We start from the raw sequence: 13792 nt of genomic DNA on the forward strand, positions 1-13792 counted from the left end.
AAATTATAAACACATGTTTGCTTGAAGGTATGGGGGTCAAAGTTGAGGGAATTCAAATATAAGAGTATCTCCTTAGGAACAGATAAAACTTTAAGCTGAAACTGAACAAGATAATCAGGGGCTTTGGGAAAGTGGAAAGAGAGAATGGGATGATGTTAGGAATAGAGAAATGAATAGACCATTGCTGAGGGCCTCAACTAAGGTTGCTATCCTTTCAAAAATTTAAGTAAGTATAACCTACATAGTTTGCTCTCCAGTAATCTTCCAAAGCTTAGGTATGGAAGGCGGCTGTTTTGATTAATCAGAAGTTGATGGTTTTTTTTATTTTAAGAGAAATGCAGTGGAAAAGGACAAAGTCTTTAATAAATGGAGATGTGTGGCATCTGGACATTGGGAGTTTGCTTGATGCCAGAAATGAGCAAAGTTATGGGTAGTGTAGGCAAATGAAATGAACATTAAGAAAACAAATTTTTTCTATAGATGAACAAATAAAGTGTGAAAGTGTCAGAGGTTAGTGAGGAAATGAGAGCACTCACATCAGAACCTAAGACTTTTGGGGTATGAAATAACTGAACAGACTTTGAGAAAGCTACCAGAGAAAGTGAGGCTTTGGCTTGAGGAAGGTGGTGGAGAGAGTCATTAATCTCAAGAAAAGCAGAGAAGTAGAGAACGCATTTAATGAGGTGGCTGAGGATATTTGATAGTTAATTGGTTATGTAGGAGTTTTGGAAGAAATAGTGGAAAGAAGAATACAGGTAAAAAGCACTCAAGAGCATGAGGATGGGACAATACTTTGAGGAGGTTGAAGAGTGGATCATTGGTTTTTAACTGTTGACAGAAGCTGATAGTTTTTATATGTCCAGATGGTTGGCCTTCTGAACATTAAGGTAATCTCAGTCAGAATAAAATCCTAATTAGAACAGGGGACTGATAAGATTCATCCAATTACTGATGATAATTGTGAAGAGTGGTATGACTTTCAGGGCAGGAATTTCAGAGGTGTAACAGGGCTTTTAAAATATTGATTTTATTGTTGATTAGGACTATTACATATTGAGCCCTTGAATATATGTTAGCAGTAAAACAATCTGAGTAGCTATTTTTTTAAAATTGTGGGTCAGGATGGTATGTATACACTCCATATAAAAAATATAGTAAGTCATGCAGGTGCCAATTTATAAAGAGAAACAGAAGTACCCAACCTTGTTTTATACCTTGTTAAATACAATGTTCTCTGTCAAGGAGCCATTTTTGGCCCATTTGATTTTCTTAATCTTACTTTGATCCTTACGTAGGTATACTAAGAAGTCTGGAATCAATATTGAGATCACACAAACCAACCCAGAAATGCTCCCAGTCTGTAAAGTCAAAGACTTAGGACAGTTTAGTACATAATACAAAAAGTCTTCAATTATTTTTGACAGTATTTTGGTTAAGGAAAACAAAATTGGACAAACAAGCATAAAGTAAGATCACTAGTTTTATATACAAGCTATTATATTGAAAGACCCATGAATCCAGTTCATCAGGAAATAATATGGAAGCATTTTAAAAGAATTCAGACAATTTATGGATATCTGCTGTATAGTGTAGTTTAGAATGACCTTTTAAAAACAGGGTGAAATAAACTTTGCTCCTGGGAAAATATTACAAAAAATTACACGTATGGTGAGCAATTCTGCAAATATTAGGGTAGGATTTGGGATTCTTACTTAAAATGTCTAAGAGCATTTTTCAGTTTTAGAAAGTTAATTAGTTATCCTATCTTGAGTTATTGGACTCCATTGAGATAAAATAGATTAAATTCTAAAACTATATTTTAAAAATTTTCAGTGAGAATTTGTGACCAGATCTTTCCTCTTATTAAGGTCACATGAACAGCACAATGTCCTGAGCTGAACAAATGTAAAGCACAGTGCCTTCCACAGACATTGTTTGTAGTCAAGATTTGGGAAAAAAAAGTTTTAAGAGTTTTTTAAAAACTTATTTTAAGTATTTTTTTCAGTTGACCCCTGTAAGTTCCACTTGAAAGTATATTGCTAGTGAGTGAGAAGAGCCTTTCTTTCTGTTACCTCAACCCTGGGCCCTCAAGTCAGGTTTCAAGTCAGATTACTTGGAAGATGGAAAATAATAATGAAGTTTTTGTTTTGTTTTAATTCCCTTGTTTAATATACAGGAACAAAAGTGGTACACTCTTAACACCATAAAATGTCACTTATGTTATTATTATTAAATTCCTTCAACTTATTCATCTGTCTAGTAACAATTTACTGAGTGTCATTCATGGTGCCATTTTTCACACAGTCAAGTTTTCATGCAGTAGTACCAAGACAATTGATTTATATGGAAATTTATTGTTTAAGGATGTCCATCTCATAGATGAAGAAAATCTAAAAATAGTAATTAATCAATAGTATTAGTCACTTGTTTAGTAAGGTGAATAAAGTCACACTTAGGTTTATCCTACAAGCTGCCCTTATCAATAATAAGTTGTGGCTATGCATAAATTAGATCAGATACTTCCTTCTTTAGTTAATCTATCTACAGATGTGTGAGCTCCATACAGAAGTAGGCTTCTTATTCCAAATCTTTCTTGACTAAAGTTTAAAGAGGGTCATTAATCTCTATATTCAGATCATATGTAATGATTATGCCTGCCAGAGTATGTTAGTTATGAGGGCTCAACAGACAATCAGATCAGGTTGAGATAATATTCACATTTACATATTCATCACAAGTAATATTATATACTTTACATATGCTCTTTTATCAGTTAGATAAATAAAGATGAAGATCTATGGGTTTGACTAGTTGAAATTTACCTCTACTTATTAACCAGTGTAAAAATATCCAATTTGCTTGTACCTTCTCCAAAGTTAAATTTTGGGATAGCTGCAAAGGTGACATCACTTTTGAACATATAATATTAATGCCCGTAAGGAAGACTGTTTATAAAATTAATTACATGAGCTGTTATCAAGTATTCTAAAAATAGTAGAATTACTGTATGAAACAGCACTAGCACTAGCTAACTGACATTATGGAATTGGGAATAATTGTTAGTAGATAGGCTTGAGTCTAGGCATTATCTTATAATAGATCATGTTTACATAGAAGCAAAACAAAAAAGTGTTTCTAATGTGTTATCAATGATCTTATATCCCCATTGACTTCCTCTATGAAAATAGTGGTTCTGTGTTTCTAGAGAACAGTTTAGAGATAATAGAGTTTTCTTAAAGGAATTGAATAACTTAGCATATTATATCTTAATTCCATAAATAATCTTTTAAGAGCCCATGAAAAGAATCTAATTTCCCAAAATGAAGTAAAAAATGTGAAAAAAAAAAGTCAGCTCTACTAAGAATCGATGCTAGTTCTCTAGACCATTCCATACTCTACTTTAAAGCCTGATAATTGGATGATGGTCACTGCCTATATGCTTATAATTTGTGGATGTTGCCATATTTTCAGATAGTTATTAGTTGCTTTGAATAGTTGGGCCGAAAGGTGCCTCTGCTTATTAGCTAGTGAAGTTTATATTCTGTTTTTTCCAGAAGTTTATATTCTGCAGTTTTACACAATTTCCCAACAAAACACAGTCCTTACCCATAAGACATTTTGCATCCTATTCTTAGGATATATTAAGATAAAAATATAAATTCTATTACCAAACAACAACAAAAAATCTAAGTCTCTGTTGACTTTCTCCAACGTTTACCAGCAGAAATCTTTTTTATAATGTTTTATATATAACTTTTAATGAGAAATTATTGTTAGTACAGTTTCTATGAATTCAGTGACCAAGAAACATCAGAAGGAATAATACCAAAAGGAAGTATGGGTTTTCCAAATTTAAAACCAAAATAAAAAGTAGCTCACAGAAAAATAAAGTTCTTAATGCTGTAAAATAGTGTGTTGATGTCTGAATATCAAAATATGTGATGTTTTGCCATTAAAATCTAGAACCCCCAACTTTCTTTTAAAAAGAATTCAGAACAGTCTGTATATTCCTATAAAGAATAATCTTTTTGCTCACTATAATGACTATGTCAAAAAGATTGTTTAAAGAAATAATTAATGCTCATAGAAATACATCAATGTGAAAAACATTTAATTAAAGACAGATTTGGTTATTTTATAAAAGGAAAATCACAGATGCCCTGTCATTTTATCTCTGAGTATGCATATCTTAAGAATTATAGATGTTTTCTTACAAAGATACCATTTCTAAAACCAAACATAGTTTTTTTTTGTTTTCTTTATATTTTTAGATAATTTTTCAATACAAATGTGCCTTGTTACTTCAAAACACACATTACTTTGGTGAATTATACAAAAAGTGATTCTAAATATCTCAAATTATTGTGTTTATATGTACTTATTCATATTTAATTGTACTTATTAATGCAGTAATTCCTTAACAATTATAACGAAACTTCATTCTACAATGTAGTTCTGCTCCCAAGTGGGATTTACTATTCTAGACTAGGTAATATATAAGAAGAAACCTTATTAGCAGCCAGAGAGCACAATAAACTGCTAAAGACAGGACTCACATTCCGAATCTATTTCTTGTAATTTCTAGAAAAATGAGTAGATACAGATGGATATCTGTTTCCATTTATACAATTCTGATGGATTATGTTGCTTTGTCATGTTTGTGTTTTCTGAAATAATCTAACCTACCGTATTGAACTTCATGAAAATACAAACAAGAAAGGGTAACTGAAAAATGACTGTACCATAAAAATACAAAAAGTTGATGGAAATAGTTATGATATATTTCCTTTTCTTTTATTTTTTTGAGAAGGAGTCTTTCTCTGTCGCCCAGGCTGGAGTGCAGTGGCGCAATCTGGGCTCACTGCAACCTCTGTCTCCCGAGTTCAAGCGATTCTCCTGTCTCATCCTTCCGGGTAGCTGGACTATAGGCGTGCGTCACCACGCACGGCTAAGTTTTGTATTTTTAGTAAAGACGGGGTTTCACTGTGTTAGCCAGGATGCTCCCAATCTACTGACTTCATGATCGCCCTGCCTTGGTCTCCCAAAGTGCTGGGATTACAGGTGTGAGCCACCGTGCCCAGCCAACAGTTACGAATTTTTTAAGTGATATACAATTGTTTTTAACCAAATCCAGGTATCCTATATCTCAAAGGTCTCTATTTTTGTTCAGTATTCACAATTAAAGAAATCTCTCCACTCACATACCTATAAATTTAACCTCAGTTTATTATCAATCTTATTTCATATTTTGCAGCTGAACTCCTTTTATGAGTGGTTTTCAGTCCTTGGGTACTTTGTGTTTCAATAAATCTATTAATACAACAAGGGATGAGAAGCAGAGTAGAAGCTACCTATTACGTGTAAATTTTGCTACCCTGTTTTAAAGTAACTTTGCTGAAATATGCAAAAGAACAATAAGGAGAAACTACTGGCAACATCAATGTTCTTTAATACATACATTTATCTATTCATGTTATCTCTGTTGCTCATGAAACATAGTTGGCTTTAATATTCATAAAGTGGAGTGTCAACCTCATTGTAAAAATAAAGAAATGTAATCTGTTTTTATTTCTGCAAGTATTCCCATATTTTTATTAAATCAGTACTTACACTACACAATATCAATGCCTATGATCAATGGTATGCTTGGTTTTTCTAAAATACTGATTATAAGGATTGATTTTATATTTTGGTCAACAGATATTCCACATGACGTATGATCTCGCCAGTGCAGTGGTGAGAATTTTTAATCTCATCGGTATGATGCTGCTTCTGTGCCACTGGGATGGCTGTCTTCAGTTCTTAGTACCACTACTGCAGGACTTCCCACCAGATTGCTGGGTGTCTTTAAATGAAATGGTTGTAAGTAATTTGTATTATTTTATACTCTGACTTTTCAATGTTTTGCCAAAACCTTTTAAGTAATTATGTTAAAATGATCTGATTTCCCCTCTATAAATGTTTAGAGACAACTTGATTTTGCTTCTATGAATATAAAATCAAATGTTATGTTTGGGGGGTACAACTAAATTTTACTTATTTAATATGTCTTGAGTATGTATATGTTACAACATCTACTTTTACATATTTTTTTCTGTGTATACTGAAGCATATTTTATTTCAAAGATACAATCACAAAAATATGACCACGGTACAGCATTCTTTCAAAAATGTCTATAGCTCGGAATAACTCCTTATTTCTTCAGCATTTTTTAGCATTCACTATTTCAAGACATACAATTTTAGGAATTGTAAAACATACAAAGACATGTACATCAGCATAGATACAGATTAAATATGTATGAAGTGAAATGAGGTTTTAGATACTAGCTTTTGCTAGGGAAAATAAGGAAAACTTTGTGGAAAAGGTAGTCTTTAAACTTAACCTCTGAAAGATATGTAAACATTTTAAAAATTATAAAATATAAATTTGATTTAAATAGCTAGGTATATTTCTATATAATTTTAAGAAGATATGTTTTGATCTATATAATGCAACATTCAACACTCACAAAAGAATTAAAAGAACAGTTAATATTTTTAGTAGATTATAAATCTCTATATAGATATATATACACATACACGTGTTCACAAATAATGGTTCTCTTTTTGTGTAAGTTCCCATATTTTCTTCCTGCATTACATTTTAATTACATTTTTACTTAATAAAACATTGTGTAACTCTGAATAGCCCTCTTTGATGGGCTATTTATATGTATATTATATGGTACATAAATTTTATGAGATTTTTACATTTTTCCCTTAGCAACAAATCAAATATTCTCTTTTTTCAAACAGTTCTACTATTGATTTCTTGGCTTACTTTTGTAGGAATTACAGAGACAACCAAAGATTATAATTTTTTTCTCCTAATGACTATAGCACAGGCTTTCTATTTGAAAAAAGGCAGTTTACATTGAAGGGAAGTATTGTCTTCTTTTCTTCCTTTTCTATCTTCTTCCCTTTCCCTCCTTCCTTCCTTCCATCCTTCCTTCCTTCCTTCCTTCTTTGTTCTTGCTTTTGTTTTGTTTTCTTTTGCTTTCATTGACATTTGACCTGACGTGTATTATATTTACCTAGATCTCACTTGCATTTCATTAATATTTGCTCATATGTCACTAAATCACAGAGAGCATTCTGGACCACCTTATCCTATATATTACTCCACTGGTTTACATCTTAGTAATAAGATATGAGAACTTCAGTAATAAGATATGTGTATTTAGAAACACACACACACACACACACACACACACACACACACAGTCTTATTTGTTATTTATATTTTTATGTGTTTCCCCACAACAGAATGTAATGTCTGTTCTCTTCTGTCCTTTATTTCCAGTGGTGTCTTAGTTTCTTTTGTGCTGCTATAATAGAATTCTATGGACTGGGTAATTTATAAAAAACAGAAATGTATTTCTCACTGCTCTGGAGCCTGGAGAGTCTAAAATTAAGGTACCAGTAGGTTCAATTTTTATATCTAAGATGGCACCATGCTGCTATGTCCTCCAGAGGGGAAAGAAACTATCACATGGCAGAAAGTGGAAAGGCAGGAACACACTTCTGAAATCCTTCTTTAATCCATTTATAAGAGCAAAGCAATTATGATGTAAACATCTTTATTAGGCCCGCCTCCCAACATTGTTGCATTATGGATTAAGCTTCTAACACATTAATTTTGGAAATTACATTCAGACCATAGACAGTGCCTAGAATAGTACCTGACACATTAATTTATTTTGACTTAGTCACTTACAGTTGAAAGTTTATTTGAGAAATATTCTATATGGTAGTTTCAATAACTAAAGAACAAAGCAAGAAGGAGTTTTGTTGGCTCATTTTTCAAATCTGTGATGTCTACTTGATTATAGATCTGTCACTTTATCTTTGAAGGAGTAAAATATATGGTAAAAATAGTAATAATGATATTTTTCAGAAGATAAGGCAGTATCTTTATACTGGCTATGGGTTGAGAGGATAGTATAAGAACATTAGCACTACTTCCAAAAGATGATTCATCATTGGCACCAACCAATATTTAATTTGGTACAAAATGATTATTTTAAATTTTTTCTATGTATATTTTATAAAAATACCAATTGTCATCATTGAAATTGTAAAATAACTATTTTGGGATGTCTATAAAGTACATATGATAGTATAATCATAATGTAAGGCAATATACTACTTAATATATCTGATGATAAACTCATTTATTGAAAAAAATATTGATCATTTTTCTTTAATCATGTCTATATGTGCTCAAATGTGTGTGTTCCTGTGTGTGTGTATGTGTGTAGTGTTTTTATTCCAACATAGTCAAACCTTTAATCTTCTTTTATATCCTGACATTATACAAAATATCTTTCCAGAATTTGCAATTCACGTTTTGTTGTTGTGGTTATTGTTATTGTTGAGATGGAGTCTCTCTCTATCACCAGGCTGAAGTGCAGTGGCACAGTCTCGGCTCACTGAAACTTCCACCTCCCAGGTTCAGGTGATTCTCCTGCCTCAGCCTCCTGAGTAGCTGAGATTACAGGCACGCACTACCATGCCTGGCTAATTTTTGTATTTTTAGTAGAGACAGGGTTTCACCATGTTGACCATGATGGTCTCCATCTCTTGGCCTTGTGATCCTCCTGTCTCAGCCTTCCAAAGTGCTGGAATTACAGGCATGAGCCATCGTGCCTAGCCTGGCTTTTTTTTTTTTTTTTGGCTGCAGATTTACATATGAAATTGGCTTTTACTTTCTTTTGTGTTTATTTAATATTATTTCCATGTGCAAGTCTAATGTAGAGGGAAGGAATCAGTTATATATGTTCGAATATAAAATCCATAACTTATTTTATTTTATTATTTTTATTTTTTGAGATAGGGTCTTGCTACATTGCCCAGATTGGTCTTCAACTCCTGGGGTTAAGTGATCCTCACACCTTGGCCTCCCAAAGTGCTGGGATTACAAGCATGAGCCATTATGCCTGGCCTAAATTATATTGTGGATAACAGTGATACGAAGGAATTAACCAGAAAAAGATCATTTTTGAATCAACAGAGAATCTTAATGGTATCCTTTGACCTTGAATATATTATTTTCCATTCTAAAGCTATGGAATTTTGGTAAATAATTTATTGCAATAATAAAAAGCAAAATATATTTACACACAAAGAGTTATAATGGAGAAGTGAAAATCCAATATAAGAACAAAAGCACACTGCTGTAATTGTTAATATGCTTACTAACAAAACTCCATCGTTTGAAACATGTTATCTTATTTGTTCCTCACAGCAACTGAATGAGGTAAACATTATTTTGCTCCACTTTTTGGTTAAAAAACTAAAGTTTTTAAATGTTAATTACTATATATTTATATCCTCCTAATGTCACACAGCTAGATAATAGAACCAAGAGTAGAATGCTTATATATCTTACTCCATAATCTCTGCTGTAAACCGTGTTGGACTCTCTTGTGCAGAATAGATATGAAGAACAATTAAGGAAGGTAGTAGTAAGAGACAAAACCTATTAGTTAAGCACTGCAACTGCAGTAGTAAATCACGTTAAGATTAATGTTTGAGCTTTGACACTAAAAAGTGGCAAGGCTGATCTTTTGTGAGATGTAGAAAACCAAAATCAAGTTGGGAAATCAAAAAATTGAGAAGCCAGATCAAGATGTATACAGGAATGTACTAGTCTTTCTTGGGTTTGTGCTTGACCAACATGCTATGACATTAGGGTCTGATTCTAAATTATTTATAATAAAGATTAGTGGGTCTAACAAATGCTTTATGTTTATTCTTTCTTCTTCATCATATCCTTCCATCATTAAATAATTTTTATTCTTAAATGTTATTAATTACTATATATTTATATCCTCCTTAACTGTGTCTGTACTTGTACCCATATTCTTATCTGTATCCCACTAGCTCGATGAGGAGAAACTCAAAGTCAATGCTATAATTAATTAGACTGTATCTGTAACAGCAGTATTGATAATTTAATATATCTATTCTTACATTAACTGCTTCATTCTATAAAAGTAGGTCCAATTCCTCTCAGTGAATTCCTTTGCAGTCTTTCTAAATTCCTCATTAAAGTTTTTCTATAATTATTATTTTTTAAAAGTCAGTCCCCAACCATGGTCGGTGCTATGGTTTAAATGTGTCCGTCTAACTTCATGTGTTGAAAACCTAATCCCCACTGCAGAAGTGATGGGATCCAGGATCTAATATGAGGTGATTATAAAGAGCAGACTGATCTCATGAATGGATTAATATTGTTATTGGAGAAGGGGGTTAGTTATAAAAATAAGTTTAGCTATCTCCAGTCTCTTTCACATGTGATTGCTGGCCCTTTCACCCTTCTGTTCTTATGCCATCGTAGGTCACAACCCAAAGGCCCTCACCAGATGAAACCTTATGATCTGGGTTTCCCAGCCTCCAGGACTGTGAGCTAAATAAATTTCTGTTCATTATAAATCACTCAATCTGTGGTATTTTGTTATAGCAACAGAAAGCAGGATTAAAAGTTCAGGCTACTTAAATTGACTAGGAAGGAGATACTGACTTGCAAAATGCACTATGAATAGGAAGTAACTTTGCTTTGTATTTATATTATTTGTTTTTGTCTCATTCAAGAAATAAGTCTGAGTTGTAGAATTCTATCTGAATGAAAATTTTGGCTATACCAGACAATTACTTTCTAGTAAGATTAATTTTATTTCCATGACATTTTGTGGCTATGTGTTTAGGTATAAAACTCTAAAATTATATTAAGTCATCATAAATGAGATTGGGAGTAATGGCTTTCTGTTAAAATTACAAGTATGAAATATTCATTTTAAGAATATTAGAAAATAAAGACCATGATGCATGTCAACTTGCATATTAACTTTGAACTGAATATCAAATATCTGATGTAACCTAGGGAATAACTTTACAGAATAGATGAAGACAGATTTTGAGCTAATCAGTACATTCCTAGAGCAATCTTTCTTTAATAAAAGTCTATATGTTTACTGTCAGAGAGTCCACATTTTCTACTAGCAATCTTATAATATATGGTTACATGTTAGTAAGAATTTTGAAGGTTTTAACATGGCATATTGTGAACCTAGGAGTATCTGAATGCCGTACATATGGAATATGGATATGCTTTTGTAGTTGGAGCATGTTGTGTCATGAAGTGTTACATCAAATAATTCTGGTTTATGAGCATAACAATTAAATGATACATTTATATCAATTGAAGGCTTAATCACATATTGATTCCTGTACAAAATTTTCACTGTAGTCAAAATGGAGAAAAACTTGGATAACAGAATCAGTCATTCCATAGCACTCAGTTATAGAATACTGTATAAAATCCCACAATCTACAAAAACTTGCATTACAGCACTACATTGTATGCACCTACTTGGTTTTAGAAAAACAGGATTACTCATCACAGTAAATTTACATTAAGATGTATTTGTTGATTCATTATTTTGTTAGTATTTGATTTGTAAAATTATGTTTGTTTTAGTTTTATACTTACATTTATTTGAGTAACATTATAATCATAATTTAAGGCAACTCAAGGGTATTTCATTGTAATGTTTCATTTGTTGTGATTTGAAGGAATCTGTGCATTATTTAATCTTGATAAGTGCTATTCTACAGGACAAGCAATTGGTCTTTCATATATCTGCACACTAGACAGATCCTCTACCAACTTTACATGTGTTGCTAACTAAATTAATATTGTTTATAATTAAAATGGTAATTATCAACATTTTAAAAATATGTGGAAACAATTATTCAATTATCCATTTAAGTGTTCTTCCTTGGATAGTTTTGTTTTAATGATTTGTACATCTCAAGTTATTTTTTCAAAGATAAGTAATCAATCAGTTGATTGATTATGGATCATTACAACTTATGGACATACTCCAAATTGCTGAAGTTAAAATCAATAAGCCTCGAATTCTCTTTATTCCTATATATAGAAGATATTAATTTCCAAAAAAATTAAGATGTGTGAACCAGTCTAGCATTATCAGAGAAAAAATTGATGTAAAATTGTCTATAATGGTCTAGTTAGTAAATTCCATATGGAAAGAATAAGGGATTCAATTGTAAAATCTAGGTTACTCATTTTACTTCTATTTGAGACAATGCGACAGGGACACATACTAACAACCAGATAGCTATGTGCATTCCAAATTTTCTAGCTGCCTTGTCTATGCTATTAATTAATAGTTAATGGCCTATGAATAGCAGTATATTTCACTTATAGGTATAAGCATTGAAAAGCTGCTACACTGCTCTCAGCTTTTTTTAAATTTTTTTTATTTTTTTTCATTCCAGAAGCATGTCTTAATTTGAAGCTCACACATAACACAGCCTATCCTAACTCATTTGTGCAGAAACATAGGGGGAAAAATTGGCAGAATTAAATTTAAAGACATATATATCAGAATTGCCTCTACTCCTAAATCCTCTGATTTTATACAAGTCACTTGAGTTTCTTGTACTTAGATTCTTAGCTATGAATTAGATGATTGAGCATTTATTTGTTCCAGTCATTATTTTAGGCACCAACACATGGTAGAGAATGAGACAAAGTCCCTTCCCACATTAGGCTTACATTCTAAGATGGTTTCATTTAAACTATTTTTTCTGAGTGCTGAAAACTGCACAAAACATGACAAAATGTAAACTCAACAATGAATAAATTTATAATTTAGTGAAGTGGAAAATTATATGCTATAGCCATTAATAGAAATTTGAATTGAGGACTCTAAAATGTTTGTACTGTCCAAAGACACCTGAGCATGGGTCAAGTGCTGGTGAATTACTACCCTTTTTCTGCTTGCCAAACTGTGTTCCCTTGAAAATGAAGCTACACAAGCCCATTGTTTTCTTCCTAATTTAGATACCCAGAGAGTACACTCTTTGTTCTGATTCACCCAGTGGTGTTCTAATAGTATCCCTGTGTGGATTGAAATAAAATAAAACCAAGGGCTAGGGAGACACAAAATAGGGAGACATTCATTTCAACTAGTATTATCTGGCTTTAGATAAGGAACCTTCAATAGAGTGGGGAATCAAGATACTTCAGCCATTTCCAGCTCAAAAACTATATTCAGCCCAATAAATGTGTGGTAGGCGGGCAGTAGAGAGAGCTATTTATTGATGTTTTAAGTAAATGATTTGGGAAAAAAAGAAATAAGTATTATTCATATGTAATCTCACATATATAATTAGAATATGGAAACCCAGATAATTATTTTAGCTATTGCTGTTCTATCAAATATATAAGGGCAAAATTAAAATAGATTCACTGTTTGTTTACATGCCCATTTAACTACGTAGATAATGACTGATTGATATAATATAGTCAAATAATATGACTAAGAAATGGGGCAAAAAAAATCTCTTAATTAAAAATATACTTCCCATCTCTTGAGGTCTAATAATTTGTTTTGTTTTGTTTTATTGTACATTAGGTTCTGGGGTACATGTGCAGGTCACGAAGGACTGTTGCATAGGTACACATATGGCAACATGGTTTGCTGCCTCCATCCCCCTTCACGTAAATCTGGCATTTCTCCCCATGTTATCACTCCCTGACCTCCCTGATCCCCTGCTGTCCCTCCTTGGCCTCCCACAGCAGACCCTAGTGTGTGATGCTCCCCTCCCTGTGTCAATGTATTCTCTATATTCAACACCGACCTATGAGTGAGCACATGCAGTGTTTGATTTTCTGTTCTTGTGTCAGTTTGCTGAGAATGATGGTTTCCAGATTCAT

The 13792-nt window shown here is 32.4% G+C and overlaps 1 protein-coding gene across 1 annotated transcript in view; it reads left to right on the forward strand.

Moving 5' to 3' along the window:
- Positions 1-13792, forward strand: part of HCN1 (hyperpolarization activated cyclic nucleotide gated potassium channel 1) — a 382069-nt gene that overhangs the window by 194213 nt on the left and 174064 nt on the right. The window contains exon 3 of the mRNA XM_002744995.6: positions 5701-5862. Coding sequence (XP_002745041.3) covers positions 5701-5862 — 162 coding nt within the window. The remainder of the gene's footprint in view (positions 1-5700; positions 5863-13792) is intronic.

The sequence above is a fragment of the Callithrix jacchus genome, chromosome 2 (assembly GCF_049354715.1).
Source record: "Callithrix jacchus isolate 240 chromosome 2, calJac240_pri, whole genome shotgun sequence".
Classification (NCBI taxonomy): Eukaryota; Metazoa; Chordata; class Mammalia; order Primates; family Cebidae; genus Callithrix; species Callithrix jacchus.